The 18,288-nt window shown below is 40.4% G+C and overlaps 1 protein-coding gene across 2 annotated transcripts in view; it reads left to right on the plus strand.

The window, feature by feature from the left end:
- MTX3 (metaxin 3) overlaps nt 1–18,288 on the plus strand; it is a 190,628-nt gene that overhangs the window by 150,714 nt on the left and 21,626 nt on the right. The window contains exon 8 of one of the 2 annotated variants that reach the window (XM_053701359.1): nt 13,119–13,207. The exons of the other annotated variant lie outside the window; for it this stretch is intronic. Within the exon in view, the coding sequence (XP_053557334.1) occupies nt 13,119–13,207 (89 nt within the window). The remainder of the gene's footprint in view (nt 1–13,118; nt 13,208–18,288) is intronic. 2 annotated transcript variants of the gene reach the window in all.

Here is an 18,288-nt window from a genome sequence, read left to right on the forward strand (position 1 = left end):
ACGAAGTCTATTAGGTACCTAAGATGTAGGTGGGAGGGTTAGAGAGCTGTTTGGGAGGGATCATGGAGGTGGACGGGTGATGAGGTGAAGTCCCTACACTGTCTACTGTCAGACTCTCTGCTGGTACCTAAGATGGTGGTGATCAGTGGGTGGTTAGGGGAAGATTTAGAGGGATCAGGGCGGTGTCAGGTGGGAGGATAATCCCTGCAGTACAATAAATATTACCCTTAATAGCTTACTAATTACCCCCTTCACTGCTGGCAATTTCAGAAATAGGGTGCACAGCTGCAGTAAGTGGCCTTCTAATTACCAAAAACCAATGGAAAATCCATGCATGTCTGCTATTTCTTAAAAAAAAAAAATGTATTTCTTTCATGTAATTAGCAAGAGTCCATGAGCTAGTGACGTATGGGATATATATTCCTACCAGGAGGGGCAAAGTTTCCCAAACCTCAAAATGCCTACAAATACACCCCTCACCACACCCACAAATCAGTTTTACAAACTTTGCCTCCTATGGAGGTGGTGAAGTAAGTTTGTGCTAGATTCTACGTTGATATGCACTCCGCAGCAGGTTGGAGCCCGGTTTTCCTCTCAGCGTGCAGTGAATGTCAGAGGGATGTGAGGAGAGTATTGCCTATTTGAATTCAATGATCTCCTTCTACGGGGTCTACTTCATAGGTTCTCTGTTATCGGTCGTAGAGATTCATCTCTTACCTCCCTTTTCAGATCGACGATATACTCTTATATATATATATATATATATACCATTACCTCTGCTGATTTTCGTTTCAGTATTGGTTTGGCTTTCTACAACATGTAGATGAGTGTCCTGGGGTAAGTAAGTCTTATTTTCTGTGACACTCTAAGCTATGGTTGGGCACTTTTTTTATAAAGTTCTAAATATATGTATTCAAACATTTATTTGCCTTGACTCAGGATGTTCAACATTCCTTATTTTCAGACAGTCAGTTTCATATTTGGGATAATGCATTTGAATAAATCAATTTTTTTCTTACCTTAAAATTTGACTTTTCCCTGTGGGCTGTTAGGCTCGCGGGGGCTGAAAATGCTTCATTTTATTGCGTCATTCTTGGCGTGGACTTTTTTGGCGCAAATTTTTTTTTCTGTTTCTGGCGTCATACGTGTCGCCGGAAGTTGCGTCATTTTTGACGTTCTTTTGCGCCAAAAATGTTGGCGTTCCGGATGTGGCGTCATTTTTGGCGCCAAAAGCATTTAGGCGCCAAATAATGTGGGCGTCTTATTTGGCGCTAAAAAAATATGGGCGTCACTTTTGTCTCCACATTATTTAAGTCTCATTTTTTATTGCTTCTGGTTGCTAGAAGCTTGTTCACTGGCATTTTTTCCCATTCCTGAAACTGTCATTTAAGGAATTTGATCAATTTTGCTTTATATGTTGTTTTTTTCTATTACATATTGCAAGATGTCCCATGTTGAAGCTGAGTCAGAAGATACTTCTGGAAAATCGCTGCCTGGTGCTGGAACTACCAAAGCTAAGTGTATCTGCTGTAAACTTTTGGTAGCTGTTCCTCCAGCTGTTGTTTGTATTGAATGTCATGACAAACTTGTTAATGCAGATAATATTTCCTTTAGTAAAGTTACATTACCTGTTGCTGTTCCATCAACATCTAATACTCAGAGTGTTCCTGATAACATAAGAGATTTTGTTTCTAAATCCATTAAGAAGGCTATGTCTGTTATTCCTCCTTCTAGTAAACGTAAAAAGTCTTTTAAAACTTCTCATTTTTCAGATGAATTTTTAAATGAACATCATCATTCTGATTCTGATAATGGTTCTTCTGGTTCAGAGGATTCTGTCTCAGAGGTTGATGCTGATAAATCTTCATATTTATTTAAAATGGAATTTATTCGTTCTTTACTTAAAGAAGTCCTAATTGCATTAGAAATTGAGGATTCTGGTCCTCTTGATACTAAATCTAAACGTTTAGATAAGGTTTTTAAATCTCCTGTAGTTATTCCAGAAGTTTTTCCTGTTCCTGGTGCTATTTCTGAAGTAATTTCCAGGGAATGGAATAATTTGGGTAATTCATTTACTCCTCCCTAAACGTTTTAAGCAATTATATCCTGTGCCATCTGACAGATTAGAATTTTGGGACAAAATCCCTAAGGTTGATGGGGCTGTCTCTACTCTTGCCAAGCGTACTACCATTCCTACGGCAGATGGTACTTCTTTTAAGGATCCTTTAGATAGGAAAATTGAATCCTTTCTAAGAAAAGCTTACTTGTGTTCAGGTAATCTTCTTAGACCTGCTATATCTTTGGCGGATGTTGCTGCAGCTTCAACTTTTTGGTTGGAAGCTTTAGCGCAACAAGTAACAGATCATAATTCTCATAGCATTATTATTCTTCTTCAACATGCTAATAATTTTATTTGTGATGCCATCTTTGATATCATTAGAGTTGATGTCAGGTATATGTCTCTAGCTATTTTAGCTAGAAGAGCTTTATGGCTTAAAACTTGGAATGCTGATATGTCTTCTAAGTCTACTCTGCTTTCCCTTTCTTTCCAGGGTAATAAATTATTTGGTTCTCAGTTGGATTCTATTATCTCAACTGTTACTGGAGGGAAAGGAACTTTTTTACCACAGGATAAAAAATCTAAAGGTAAATTTAGGTCTAATAATCGTTTTCGTTCCTTTCGTCACAACAAGGAACAAAAGCCTGATCCTTCATCCTCAGGAGCGGTATCAGTTTGGAAACCATCTCCAGTCTGGAATAAATCCAAGCCTTTTAGAAAATCAAAGCCAGCTCCTAAGTCCACATGAAGGTGCGGCCCTCATTCCATCTCAGCTGGTAGGGGGCAGATTACGTTTTTTCAAAGAAATTTGGATCAATTCCGTTCACAATCTTCTGATTCAGAATATTGTTTCAGAAGGGTACAGAATTGGCTTCAAGATAAGGCCTCCTGCAAAGAGATTTTTTCTTTCCCGTGTCCCAGTAAATCCAGTGAAGACTCAAGCATTTCTGAAATGTGTTTCAGATCTAGAGTTGGCTGAAGTAATTATGCCAGTTCCAGTTCTGGAACAGGGGCTGGGGTTTTATTCAAATCTCTTCATTGTACCAAAGAAGGAGAATTCCTTCAGACCAGTTCTGGATCTAAAAATATTGAATCGTTATGTAAGGATACCAACATTCAAAATGGTAACTGTAAGGACTATCCTGCCTTTTGTTCAGCAAGGGCATTATATGTCTACAATAGATTTACAGGATGCATATCTGCATATTCCGATTCATCCAGATCATTATCAGTTTCTGAGATTCTCGTTCCTAGACAAGCATTACCAGTTTGTGGCTCTGCCGTTTGGCCTAGCAACAGCTCCAAGAATTTTTACAAAGGTTCTCGGTGCCCTTCTGTCTGTAATCAGAGAACAGGGTATTGTGGTATTTCCTTATTTGGACGATATCTTGGTACTTGCTCAGTCTTCACATTTAGCAGAATCTCATACGAATCGACTTGTGTTGTTTCTTCAAGATCATGGTTGGAGGATCAATTTACTAAAAAGTTCATTGATTCCTCAGACAAGGGTAACCTTTTTGGGTTTCCAGATAGATTCAGTGTCCATGACTCTATCTTTGACAGACAAGAGACGTCTAAAATTGATATCAGCTTGTCGAAACCTTCAGTCACAATCATTCCCTTCGGTAGCCTTATGCATGGAAATTCTAGGTCTTATGACTGCTGCATCGGACGCGATCCCCTTTGCTCGTTTTCACATGCGACCTCTTCAGCTCTGTATGCTGAACCAGTGGTGCAGGGATTACACAAAGATATCTCAATTAATATCTTTAAAACCGATTGTACGACACTCTCTGACGTGGTGGACAGATCACCATCGTTTAGTTCAGGGGGCTTCTTTTGTTCTTCCGACCTGGACTGTAATCTCAACAGATGCAAGTCTTACAGGTTGGGGAGCTGTGTGGGGGTCTCTGACGGCACAAGGGGTTTGGGAATCTCAGGAGGTGAGATTACCGATCAATATTTTGGAACTCCGTGCAATTTTCAGAGCTCTTCAGTTTTGGCCTCTTCTAAAGAGAGAATCGTTCATTTGTTTTCAGACAGACAATATCACAACTGTGGCATACATCAATCATCAAGGAGGGACTCACTGCCCTCTGGCTATGAAAGAAGTATCTCAAATTCTGGTTTGGGCGGAATCCAGCTCCTGTCTAGTTTCTGCGGTTCATATCCCAGGTATAGACAATTGGGAAGCGGATTATCTCAGTCGCCAAACGTTGCATCCGGGTGAATGGTCTCTTCACCCAGAGGTATTTCTTCAGATTGTCCAAATGTGGGGACTTCCAGAAATAGATCTGATGGCCTCTCATCTAAACAAGAAACTTCCCAGGTATCTGTCCAGATCCAGGGATCCTCAAGCGGAAGCAGTGGATGCATTGTCACTTCCTTGGAAGTATCATCCTGCTTATATCTTTCCGCCTCTAGTTCTTCTTCCAAGAGTGATCTCCAAGATTCTGAAGGAATGCTCGTTTGTTCTGCTGGTAGCTCCAGCATGGCCTCACAGGTTTTGGTATGCGGATCTTGTCCAGATGGCCTCTTGCCAACCGTGGACTCTTCCGTTAAGACCAGACCTTCTGTCACAAGGTCCTTTTTTCCATCAGGATCTCAAATCCTTAAATTTAAAGGTATGGAGATTGAACGCTTGATTCTTAGTCAAAGAGGTTTCTCTGACTCTGTGATTAATACTATGTTACAGGCTCGTAAATCTGTATCTAGGGAGATATATTATAGAGTCTGGATGACTTATATTTCTTGGTGTCTTTCTCATCATTTCTCATGGCATTCTTTTAGAATTCCGAGAATTTTACAGTTTCTTCAGGATGGTTTGGAGAAAGGTTTGTCTGCAAGTTCCTTGAAAGGACAAATCTCTGCTCTTTCTGTTCTTTTTCACAGAAAAATTGCTAATCTTCCTGATATTCATTGTTTTGTACAAGCTTTGGTTCGTATTAAACCTGTCATTAAGTCAATTTCTCCTCCTTGGAGTTTGAATTTGGTTCTGGGGGCTCTTCAAGCTCCTCCGTTTGAACCTATGCATTCGTTGGACATTAAAATACTTTCTTGGAAAGTTTTGTTCCTTTTGGCCATCTCTTCTGCCAGAAGAGTTTCTGAATTATCTGCTCTTTCTTGTGAGTCTCCTTTTCTGATTTTTCATCAGGATAAGGCGGTGTTGCGAACTTCTTTTGAATTTTTACCTAAGGTTGTGAATTCCAACAACATTAGTAGAGAAATTGTGGTTCCTTCATTATGTCCTAATCCTAAGAATTCTAAGGAGAAATCATTGCATTCTTTGGATGTAGTTAGAGCTTTGAAATATTATGTTGAAGCTACTAAGAATTTCCGAAAGACTTCTAGTCTATTTGTTATCTTTTCCGGTTCTAGGAAAGGTCAGAAGGCCTCTGCCATTTCTCTGGCATCTTGGTTGAAATCTTTAATTCATCATGCTTATGTCGAGTCGGGTAAAACTCCGCCTCAAAGGATTACAGCTCATTCTACTAGGTCAGTTTCTACTTCCTGGGCGTTTAGGAATGAAGCTTCGGTTGATCAGATTTGCAAAGCATCAACTTGGTCTTCTTTGCATACTTTTACTAAATTCTACCATTTTTATGTGTTTTCTTCTTCTGAAGCTGTTTTTGGTAGAAAAGTACTTCAGGCAGCTGTTTCAGTTTGAATCTTCTGCTTATATTTCAGTTTTTTTCATTATAAAATTTAAACTTTATTTTGGGTGTGGATTATTTTCAGCGGAATTGGCTGTCTTTATTTTATCCCTCCCTCTCTAGTGACTCTTGCGTGGAAAGATCCACATCTTTGGTAGTCATTATCCCATACGTCACTAGCTCATGGACTCTTGCTAATTACATGAAAGAAAACATAATTTATGTAAGAACTTACCTGATAAATTCATTTCTTTCATATTAGCAAGAGTCCATGAGGCCCACCCTTTTTGTGGTGGTTATGATTTTTTTGTATAAAGCACAATTATTCCAATTCCTTATTTTTTTATGCTTTCGCACTTTTTTCTCATCACCCCACTTCTTGGCTATTCGTTAAACTGATTTGTGGGTTTGGTGAGGGGTGTATTTGTAGGCATTTTGAGGTTTGGGAAACTTTGCCCCTCCTGGTAGGAATGTATATCCCATACGTCACTAGCTCATGGACTCTTGCTAATATGAAAGAAATGAATTTATCAGGTAAATTCTTACATAAATTATGTTGTTTGCATTTGGCAGCCAAATGGTAGCCCTTTTCTCTTGTTAAGTGTAGTCAGTCCACGGGTCATCCATTACTTATGGAATATATATCTCTTCCTAACAGGAAGCTGCAAGAGGATCACCCAGCAGAGCTTGCTACATAGCTCCTCCCCTCACATCTCATATTCAGTCATTCTCTTGCAGCCTAACTAGATAGGTCGCTGTGAGAGGTCTGTGGTGTTTTTTAACTTAGTTTATTTCTACAATCAAAAGTTTGTTATTTTAAATGGCACCGGAGTGTGCTGTTTATTCTCAGGCAGCATTAGAAGAAGAATCTGTCTGCGTTTTCTATGATCTTAGCAGACGTAACTAAGATCCACTGGCTGTTCTCATCTGAGGAGTGAGGTAACTTCAGAGAAGGGGAATAGCATGCAGGGCCCCCCTGCAAATGAGGTATGTGCAGTAATTATTTTTCTGAGGAATCGAAGTGACTGAGAAAATACTGCTGATACCAATGTAAAGTAAGTTCAGCCTTAAATGCAGTGATAGCGACTGGTATTAGGCTGATGAGTGTGTGTACACTGAATGTATTTTTCTAAGGAATGGAATTGACTCTGAAAATACTGTTAATACTGAAATAATGTATGAGCCTTAACTGCAGTAAAAGCGACTGGTAGCAGGCTTATTAATAACAATTCATAACTTTTCAAATGTATGTTTAAAACGTTTACTGGCATGTTAATCGTTTTTTGTGAGGTACTTGGTGATAAAACTTATTGGGGCATGATTTTTACCACATGGCCATCTTTGTTTTCTGCATAGAAACAGTTTTCTGAGCTTCCCCACTGTTTTAATATGAGTGGGAGGGGCCTATTTTAGCGCTTTTTTGCGCAGTAAAAATTCAGTCACAATCTGTCTACTTCATCCTCCATGATCCAGATCGTCTCTAAAGAGCTCAGGGGTCTTCAAAATTCATTTTGAGGGAGGTAATCAGTCACAGCAGACCTGTGACAGTGTGTTTTGACTGTGAGAAAAACGTTAATTATTAAATTGTTAATCCGTTTTTGGGTATTAAGGGGTTAATCATCCATTTGCTGGTGGGTGCAATCCTTTGCTAACTTAATACATTTACTGTGAAAAATTGGTTGCTATAACTATTTTGGTTCACTGTTATTTCAACTGCGACAGCTTTTTGTGCTTCTTAAAGGCACAGTAGCGTTTTTTATATTGCTTGTAAATTTATTTAGAAAAGTATTTCCAAGCTTGCTAGTCTCATTGCTAGTCTGTTTAAACATGTCTGACACAGATGAATCTCTTTGTTCACTATGTTTAAAGGCCAATGTGGAGCCCAATAGAAATTTATGAACTAATTGCATTGATGCTACTTTAAATAAAAGTCAATCTTTACATGTAAAGAAATTATCACCAGACAACGAGGGGGAAGTTATGCCGACTAACTCTCCTCACGTGTCAGTACCTTCGCCTCCCGCTCAGGAGGTGCGTGATTTTGTGGCGCCAAGTACATCAGGGAGGCCCTTACAAATCACTTTGCAAGACATGGCTACTGTTATGACAGAAGTATTATCTAAATTGCCAGAATTAAGAGGCAAGCGCGATAGCTCTGGGTTAAGGACAGAGCGCGCGGATGAGGTGAGAGCCATGTCAGATACTGCGTCACAGTTTGCAGAACGTGAAGACGGAGAGCTTCATTCTGTGGGTGACGGATCTGATCCAGGGAGACTGGATTCAGAGATTTCTAATTTTAAATTTAAGCTTGAGAACCTCCGCATATTGCTAGGGGAGGTATTAGCGGCTCTGAATGATTGTAACACGGTTGCAATTCCAGAAAAATTATGTAGGTTGGATAGATACTATGCGGTACCGGTGTGTACTGACATGTTTCCTATACCTAAAAGGCTTACAGAGATTATTAGCAAGGAGTGGGATAGACCTGGTGTGCCCTTTTCCCCTCCTCCCATATTTAGGAAAATGTTTCCTATAGACGCCACCACACGAGACTTATGGCAGACGGTCCCTAAGGTGGAGGGAGCAGTTTCTACTTTAGCTAAGCGTACCACTATCCCGGTGGAGGATAGTTGTGCCTTTTCAGATCCAATGGATAAGAAATTAGAGGGTTACCTTAAGAAAATGTTTGTTCAACAAGGTTTTATCTTACAGCCCCTTGCATGCATTGCGCCTGTCACTGCTGCGGCGGCATTCTGGTTTGAGTCTCTGGAAGAGGCCATTCGCACAGCTCCATTGGATGAAATTATGAACAAGCTTAAAGCACTTAAGCTAGCTAACGCATTTGTTTCTGATGCCGTCGTACATTTAACCAAACTTACGGCTAAGAACTCCGGATTCACCATCCAAGCGCGCAGAGCGCTATGGCTTAAATCCTGGTCAGCTGACGTGACTTCTAAATCTAAATTGCTTAATATTCCTTTCAAAGGGCAGACCTTATTCGGGCCCGGCTTGAAAGAAATTATAGCTGACATTACGGGAGGTAAGGGCCATGCTCTACCTCAGGACAGGGCCAAATCAAAGGCCAAACAGTCTAATTTTCGTGCCTTTCGTAACTTCAAGGCTGGAGCAGCATCAACTTCCTCCGCTCCAAAACAGGAAGGAGCTGTTGCTCGTTACAGGCAGGGCTGGAAAGTTAACCAGTCCTGGAACAAGGGCAAGCAGGCCAAGAAACCTGCTGCTGCCCCCAAGACAGCATGAAGAGAGGGCCCCCTATCCGGAAACGGATCTAGTGGGGGGCAGACTTTCTCTCTTCGCCCAGGCTTGGATCCCTGGGCGTTGGAGATCATATCTCAGGGATATCTCCTGGACTTCAAAACTTCTCCTCCACGAGGGAGATTTCATCTTTCAAGGTTATCAGCAAACCAAATAAAGAAAGAGGCGTTTCTACGCTGCGTACAAGACCTTTTACTAATGGGGGTGATCCACCCAGTTCCGCGGACGGAACACGGGCAGGGATTCTATTCAAATCTATTTGTGGTTCCCAAGAAAGAGGGAACCTTCAGACCAATCTTGGACTTAAAAATCCTAAACAAATTTCTAAGAGTTCCATCATTCAAAATGGAAACTATTCGAACCATCCTTCCCATGATCCAAGAGGGTCAGTACATGACCACAGTGGATTTAATGGATGCCTACCTTCACATACCGATTCACAAGGATCATTATCAGTACCTAAGATTTGCTTTCCTAGACAGGCATTACCAGTTTGTAGCTCTTCCCTTCGGATTAGCTACGGCTCCACGAATCTTTACAAAAGTTCTGGGCTCACTTCTGGCGGTACTAAGACCGCGAGGCATAGCGGTGACTCCGTACCTAGACGACATTCTGATACAAGCGTCAAGTTTTCAAACTGCCAAGTCTCATACAGAGATAGTTCTGGCATTTCTGAGGTCGCATGGGTGGAAGGTGAACGTGGAAAAGAGTTCTCTATTACCACTTACAAGAGTTCCCTTTCTAGGGACTCTTATAGATTCTGTAGAGATGAAAATTTACCTGACAGAGGCCAAGTTATCAAAACTTCTAAATGCTTGCCGTGTCCTTCATTCCATTCCACACCCGTCAGTAGCTCAGTGCATGGAAGTAATCGGCTTAATGGTAGCGGCAATGGACATAGTACCATTTGCGCGCCTGCATCTCAGACCGCTGCAATTGTGCATGCTAAGTCAGTGGAACGGGGATTACTCAGATTTGTCCCCCCTACTAAGTCTGGATCAAGAGACCAGAGATTCTCTTCTATGGTGGCTCTCTCGGCCACATCTGTCCAAGGGGATGACCTTTCGCAGGCCAGATTGGACGATTGTAACAACAGACGCCAGCCTTCTAGGCTGGGGCGCAGTCTGGAACTCCCTGAAAGCTCAGGGATTATAGACTCAGGAGGAGAAACTCCTCCCAATAAATATTCTGGAATTAAGAGCAATATTCAATGCTCTCCTAGCTTGGCCTCAGTTAGCAACTCTGAGGTTCATCAGATTTCAGTCGGACAACATCACGACTGTGGCTTACATCAACCATCAAGGGGGAACCAGAAGTTCCCTAGCGATGTTGGAAGTCTCAAAGATAATTCGCTGGGCAGAGTCTCACTCTTGCCACCTGTCAGCGATTTACATCCCAGGCGTAGAGAACTGGGAGGCGGATTTTCTAAGTCGCCAGACATTTCATCCGGGGGAGTGGGAACTTCATCCGGAGGTCTTTGCTCAACTGATTCTTCATTGGGGCAAACCAGATCTGGATCTCATGGCGTCTCGCCAGAACGCCAAGCTTCCTTGTTACGGATCCAGGTCCAGGGACCCGGGAGCGGTGCTGATAGATGCTCTGACAGCCCCTTGGGTCTTCAACATGGCTTATGTGTTTCCACCATTCCCGATGCTTCCTCGTTTGATTGCCAAGATCAAACAGGAGAGAGCTTCGGTGATTCTGATAGCGCCTGCGTGGCCACGCAGGACCTGGTATGCAGACCTAGTGGACATGTCGTCCTTTCCACCGTGGTCTCTACCTCTGAGACAGGACCTTCTAATTCAGGGTCCTTTCAAACATCCAAATCTAATTTCTCTGAGGCTGACTGCATGGAGATTGAACGCTTGATTCTATCAAAGCGTGGCTTCTCGGAGTCGGTTATTGATACCTTAATACAGGCTAGGAAGCCTGTTACCAGAAAAATTTACCATAAGATATGGCGTAAATATTTATATTGGTGCGAATCCAAGAGTTACTCATGGAGTAAGGTTAGGATTCCTAGGATATTGTCCTTTCTACAGGAAAGGGCTTATCTGCTAGTTCGTTAAGGGACAGATTTCTGCTCTGTCTATTCTTCTACACAAATGTCTGGCTGAAGTTACAGACGTTCAGGTTTTTTTGTCAGGCTTTAACTAGGATTAAGCCTGTGTTTAAGACTGTTGCTCCGCCGTGGAGCTTAAACTTAGTTCTTAATGTTCTTCAAGGCGTTCCATTTGAACCCCTTCATTCCATTGATATCAAGCTGTTATCCTGGAAGGTTTTGTTTTTGATGGCTATTTCCTCGGCTCGAAGAGTCTCTGAGTTATCTGCCTTACATTGTGATTCTCCTTATCTGATTTTTCATTCAGACAAGGTAGTTCTGCGTACTAAACCTGGGTTCTTACCTAAGGTAGTTACTAACAGGAATATCAATCAAGAGATTGTTGTTCCATCACTGTGTCCTAACCCTTCTTCAAAGAAGGAACGACTTTTGCATAATTTGGACGTAGTCCGTGCCCTGAAGTTCTATTTGCAGGCAACTAAAGATTTTCGTCAAACTTCTTCCCTGTTTGTCGTTTACTCTGGACAGAGAAGAGGTCAAAAGGCTTCGGCTACCTCTCTCTCTTTTTGGCTTCGTAGCATAATACGTTTAGCCTATGAGACTGCTGGACAGCAGCCTCCTGAAAGGATTACAGCTCATTCTACTAGAGCTGTGGCTTCCACCTGGGCCTTTAAAAATGAGGCCTCTGTTGAACAGATTTGCAAGGCTGCGACTTGGTCTTCGCTTCACACCTTTTCAAAATTTTACAAATTTGACACTTTTGCTTCTTCGGAGGCTATTTTTGGGAGAAAGGTACTTCAGGCAGTGGTTCCTTCTGTTTAATGTTCGTGCCTTGTCCCTCCCTTCATCCGTGTACTTTAGCTTTGGTATTGGTATTCCATAAGTAATGGATGACCCGTGGACTGACTACACTTAACAAGAGAAAACATAATTTATGCTTACCTGATAAATTTATTTCTCTTGTAGTGTAGTCAGTCCACGGCCCGCCCTGTCTTTAAGGCAGACCTAAATTTTAATTAAACTCCAGTCACCACTGCACCCTATGGTTTCTCCTTTCTCGTCTGCTTTGGTCGAATGACTGAATATGAGATGTGAGGGGAGGAGCTATGTAGCAAGCTCTGCTGGGTGATCCTCTTGCAGCTTCCTGTTAGGAAGAGATATATATTCCATAAGTAATGGATGACCCGTGGACTGACTACACTACAAGAGAAATAAATTTATCAGGTAAGCATAAATTATGTTTTATGATTACAGGCCCCTATTGGATTAACCATTATAGAGTGCCCATTTATCCGTTATCAGTATGACTTCAAAGGTGTCAATCAATAAAATTATCCTTCTCAAATGGTTATTACTTCTTGTAGATATATCAAACGAGAAAAGGTTTATGATCCAAAAAGATTCATTAATATCTTCTTTTAAAAAAAAGAGAGATATAGATGGATGATAACATAATCATGAAAAAATATCCCTTACTATATATATTTAAATGTCTCTTGTGATTGCCTCACTTTGTGTCCAGCTAGCTCCCAGTAGTGCATCCTTGCTCCTTAATCAAAGGATACCATAAGAATTAAGCAAATGTAATAATATAAGTAAATTGGAAAGTTATTGAAAATTGCATGCTCTATCAATTTGAATCACGAAAGAAACATGGTGGGGTTCATCTTCCTTTAATAGCATAAAATGAAAGTAGCAGATCTGTCGATTCCAAGTAACAGGAACAAACTGATAAATGAGCCATCCAAGATATGGCTTTCCAAAATAGTGAATACTGTAACCTTTTCTTTACAGGTTGTAGTTTTATTATAACACCTTCCATAATGTTTTCCTGTTATTTGTACACTAGATAACACCCCAGAATGACAGTTGATTTAAAAATATATAAGTTGTTTCACAAAGCACAAAATCCATGCTAAATAGGTCTGTCTGTCTTTCCATTTATGTTTAGGAAGTTGCTTGCGCTTCTCTTTTCCAAGTCACCATATCAGTTATTGACCGGTTTTAATCTCCTTTCTTTTTCTACTAACATTTTTCTCCTTTTACTCTTTCCGTCTTGGCTGCTGCATAGGTATTTCTACTGTTGTCCAAGAAGCAATAGATGCAAATCTTCAGAAGCTCACACAGCTTGTTAATAAAGAATCCAACCTAATTGAAAAGGTTAAATTTATTCTTTCTTCACTTAGACACACATAGTATAGTGTAAGCAAAAGTGACTTTAGTGAATGGGAGTTTATGCCCTTCTTACCAAAATGAGATGATAAATGTAAACAGAACCTTTCTTATATTCTTGTGATATTGCATGAGTCACTATTGTTGGATATGTAGCCAGTTGCCACATGAAGTAGGTGCAACTTCCCGGAAGTCTTCAGAATGTCTCATTGTGTTTGTAGTATGGAGGTGTGGGCTTAGACCACTGCACATGTATATATATATATTTTTTTTTAATTTAATTAAAGGGATATGAAAGCCATTTTTTTTCTTTCATGATTCAGATAGAGCATGCAATTTTAAGCAACTTTCTAATTTACCCGTTATCAATTATCTTTGTTCTCTTGCTATCTTTATTTGAAAAAACAGTAATGTAAGCTTAGGAGACAGCCCATTTTTGGTTCAGCACCTGGGTAGCACTTGCTGATTGGTGGCTAAAATAATTAGAAAGTTGCTTAAAATTGCATGCTCTATCTGATTCATGAAAGAAACAATTTGGCTTTCATATCCCTTTAAAGTGAAGGTCCATTTTGATTAATTAGTGCCCGGTTTTTAATAAACCTATTAAAAACAAGGGCACTTTAATTCATCAAAATTGACATTTCACTGTTTTCTTCAAAAACTTACCTTTTAATTCTGAATGCCACTCCAGCGATTCCCCCGGCCATCGGAAGCCTCTGCAGACGTCAGAAATGACGAATTTGGCTTCCGCAAAATAATAGCTCTCCCACCCCCCCACCCCCCCGGGGGATTCTTGGCCTGATGCAACCCTGTGATTGGAGAAAGCCGGATTTGTCATTTGGACCCGCAAAGACGGCTTGCAACGGGCGTAGGAAGTGCTGGAGCGGCTGCCAGGATTAAAAAATAAGTTTTTGAAGAAAACAGTGAAATGTCAATTTTGATGAATTAAAGTGCCCTTGTTTTTAATAAGTTTATTAAAAACCGGGCACTAATTCATCAAAATGGACCTTCACTTTAAGAATGCAAATTCCAATTGCCCTAGTTTTATGACAGAATTATCTATATTTTATTAGACACATATGAATATTTTGGTAATTCTTTTACTAATCAAAGGCAGTCATTAAATGTAAGAAATAATACAAGAATACGGAGTAGACAGCGTAGAAATGGCCAATCCTTTAAATTGAAGTGACCATATAGTCCAGTATGCTCTTTATGAAAAATCAGGAGAACAGAAACCTGATTCTGTCTAACATGAACAATAGTCCTGAGAATCATAGTAAAAAGAGAATAAACAGGGTATGCTCCCAAATACTTAGCCTGAACTAAGATACTGCTTGCATTCATTCATTTTTTCATGCACAAGACATTGGAATGTTTCTATCACAAAGGATTCTAATAGAAGTACCAGACAATTGATGTGAACTTTATTTGCCTAGGTCGACCATTTGCTTTTTAAAATATATGCTTACTTCAGTGCTTCTTGATGGGAAGAAGGTAGAGGTAATCAGATTGTTGGAAGGCCCATTTTTCCAGCAAGACCGATTGGACATATGCTGAACAGCCGAGAAATTGCATCTACTTTTCCTCGCCTGTCCAAAAACACAATGTTGATTTTAGAAAATCTTTTTTTAGTATGTTTTCACTTTGAAAGAGAATTAAAAGTAGCCACAAAGTTGAATTGGAGACCATGAGCTCAACTACAATAATATGTCAATGAGAAGCGGTAGGAGCTTGTTTTTATAGGCTCACTAACCACAAAAGATCAGGTCCAAGTAAGAATCATTCCACATAATGAGGTGATTTTCAAGGTAGAACTAAAGCACACAAATGTGACAAAGCTGTTTTTTAAAGTGGCATAGTCAGTGACTGACAGGCAATTATCATTAGATTTAGAATCATTAACATAAAAAAAAAAATCTAGGTTAATGTAATTATGGTTATCTTGACAAGGCTGATGTGGCGTCTCTTTAGGATTGCAATTACTTTTTGTTGTGTTTTTTTTTAAATGGAAGGTTCCAAATGTTTCCTTTTTTTAAATAACTTTTCTGGGAACATCAGTCTGTATATCATAAGAATCATTTTAGCATCTGAGTAAACCAAGCTATGAGGTTTTCCATAGAGCTCTTAATCATTAGAGGGACACTGAACCCCAAAAAAATTATTTTGTGATTCAGATAGAGCACGCAATTTTAAGCAACTTTCTAATTTACTCCTATTATCAATTTTTCTTCATTCTCTTGCTATCTTTATTTGAAAAAGAAGGCATCTAAGCTATTTTTTTGGTTCAGACCCATGGATAGCACTTGTTTATTGGTGGGTGAATTTATCCACCAATCAGCAAGAAAAACCCCAGGTTGTTCATAAAAAATGGGCCGGCATCTGAACTTACATTCTTGCATTTTAAATAAAGATAGCAAGAGAATGAAGAAAATTTGATAATAGTTGTAAATTAGAAAGTTGCTTAAAATTGCATGCTCTATCTGAATCACGAAAGAAAAAATTTGGGTTCAGTGCCCTTTTAACTTATTTCTCAGACTGAGATATATCAGTAAAGTATGTATATGGATACAATTTATAATATAAATAAAGATTAATAAATAGATTGAAATAAATAATAGAAATATTTCCTAATAAAATAATTTATGATAAAATATAATTAATTAAATATATTAATAAAATAATTATCCTTCAACAGAAAATAATAAATACTTTGGAATGCTACTCATCTTGCCCACAACTGTTTATTTTTTAATATTGTTTTTATATTATTATTTCCTTTAAACCGCTGCCTCGGAGTAGTAAAAGAGTTAGAAAAAATGTTAGTCTCCGGTGTAGTAATAAAATTATGAACCCTCTCTGGCCACCATCTACAAGCTTAGGCCCTGTATGCTGGATACTGACACACAAAGATAGTCCAGACAGCATGTGGAGCAATCAAGGTTGTGTTGGGTTCTATAGTGATTTCTTTGGTTGGCCTTTCCTCCTTTTACTCCATTTTGGTTCTCTGTACAATTTGCTTATGACATTCCTTAAGTTTGTTAATTCCATTTCGTATGGTGTATCTTTTTGGAAAGCGTTTTGGTCTTGGCAAATATATATCCATACTGAGAGGGATGTATTCTTGGATCTATTGGTTAGTGCACCCGTTTGATTACCAAGAGCATTCTGGTATTGATAGCTTGATTACAGTCTCCTTATTTTTGTGGAAGGGGTTTTCTTTAGACCTTTAAACAACTGAGAGCCCAGGCTCATTATTGAGTTTGGGCCACCCTAGCTAAACAGAATATGCACTGGTCTCCCCTATTATATATTTGTGTTTCTCCAAGATAATATATGGATTATAGCCATCAGCCCGCTAAAACTTTAGACTTCATCATATTCAAATATGCTTCAGTGGAAGGAACTTCTTCACATTGATAATTTAACTTTGTTTCAGGCTGTTAGAAGAATTTGTCCTATTTTCAAACTTGCCATTCCTTTCTGTGATTTGAACTCTGTCCAGTGAATTTTGCACCTGTAAGAGGACAGCTAGTTAGAGGTCAGATGTGCAAGGAGGAGAGTAATAACACAAACATGCAAGACTGCAATGCACTCAATGTTTTGTACTTGGCTTCAGATATTTAGCAGTTTACACATTAGCATGTCAAGATAAAGCAGTCTAGGGGAATTGTGTTCTTCCTGGCTAATAAAATGCTCTGGAAAAACATAAAATATGCTTACCTGATAATTTTCTTTTCTTCTGATGGAAAGAGTCCACAGCTGCATTCATTAATTTTGGGAAATAAGAACCTGGCCACCAGGAGGAGGCAAAGACACCCCAGTCAAAGGCTTAAATACTCCTCCCACTCCCCTCATCCTCCAGTCATTCAACCGAGGAACAAGGACCAGTAGAAGAAATATCAGGGTGAAAGGTGCCAGAAGATAACAGAAGGACGCCCCACAAAAAAATTACGGGTTGGGAGCTGTGGACTCTTTCCATCAGAAGAAAATTATCCGGTAAGCATAATTTATGTTTTTCTTCTTAAATGGAAAGAGTCCACAGCTGCATTCATTACATTTGGGAAAATAATACCCAAGCTACAGAGGACACTGAATGCCAAAACGGGAGGGTACAATAGGTGGCCCATACTGAGGGCACCAGGCCTGAAACCCCTGCCCAACACAAAAACTCTGCTTCGTCCGAAGCCGAGAAAAAACCTTAAAAGGAAAGGCCCCAAGGACACTGACCCGCAGATAGTCCAGAAGCCAAGCTAGAGACTGCAAATCGGACTCTAGCTTGGACTCTGAGCCAACAGTCCTCCGGGAGACACCGTCACCCAACAGTCGGACCCTCATCACCCCACACTAAGGAAGGAAACTCCAATACTGAGCCCAGCTCACGAAGACCCAAAGGGGCCCAAACAGAAAAAAGGAGGCTATGCCTAGACCAGGCAAAACCCAGAAGGATAAGACCGGGCAAAGAGACAGAGGAAATCTTCTCTCCAATATCATGGACCCAGATGAAAAACCCTGAGTCGAGAACACAGAGCCCACAACAGGGCGACACAGAGGAGGAAACTACACACAGGTCTCCAAAAGGGGAACACAGAACCTCAAACAAGGCCCCCTAAGAAAGAGGCTACACCCTGAGCCCGAAGGAGGTGTAAACCCAGACCCTCTGCCTGTAAGCCTAGGGAGCTAGCCCACCTAGATCCTGAAAATGACGTCTCTCCGAACCCACACTCAGCTGGACCATCCCAGCATCAGCGGATCCAAAACAGGGGAACAGAAGAACTCCAAACCAGCTCACGAACGAGCGGAAGAATGGCCACAGCCATCCTCACAGAGCACGGGTAGAACCCGAGTCCTAGAACAGACGACAAGGCCGTAGACCCAAAGGATCTAGCAAAAAAGGCCCAACAAAGTCTCGACACAGAGCCAGCAAGACTCCAGATGGAACGTAACAACCCAGAGAGACGCCCCTTTCCGATAAGTTAGCGCACCGTTCCAATCTCCTGAACCAGGAGAAGCCCCAAGAAAGGGACTACATCTCCATAAGAGGGAGAAGAAACCCCTTAAGAAAAGGG

Source organism: Bombina bombina, chromosome 2 (genome assembly GCF_027579735.1).
Source record: "Bombina bombina isolate aBomBom1 chromosome 2, aBomBom1.pri, whole genome shotgun sequence".
In the NCBI taxonomy this organism is placed as follows: domain Eukaryota; kingdom Metazoa; phylum Chordata; class Amphibia; order Anura; family Bombinatoridae; genus Bombina; species Bombina bombina.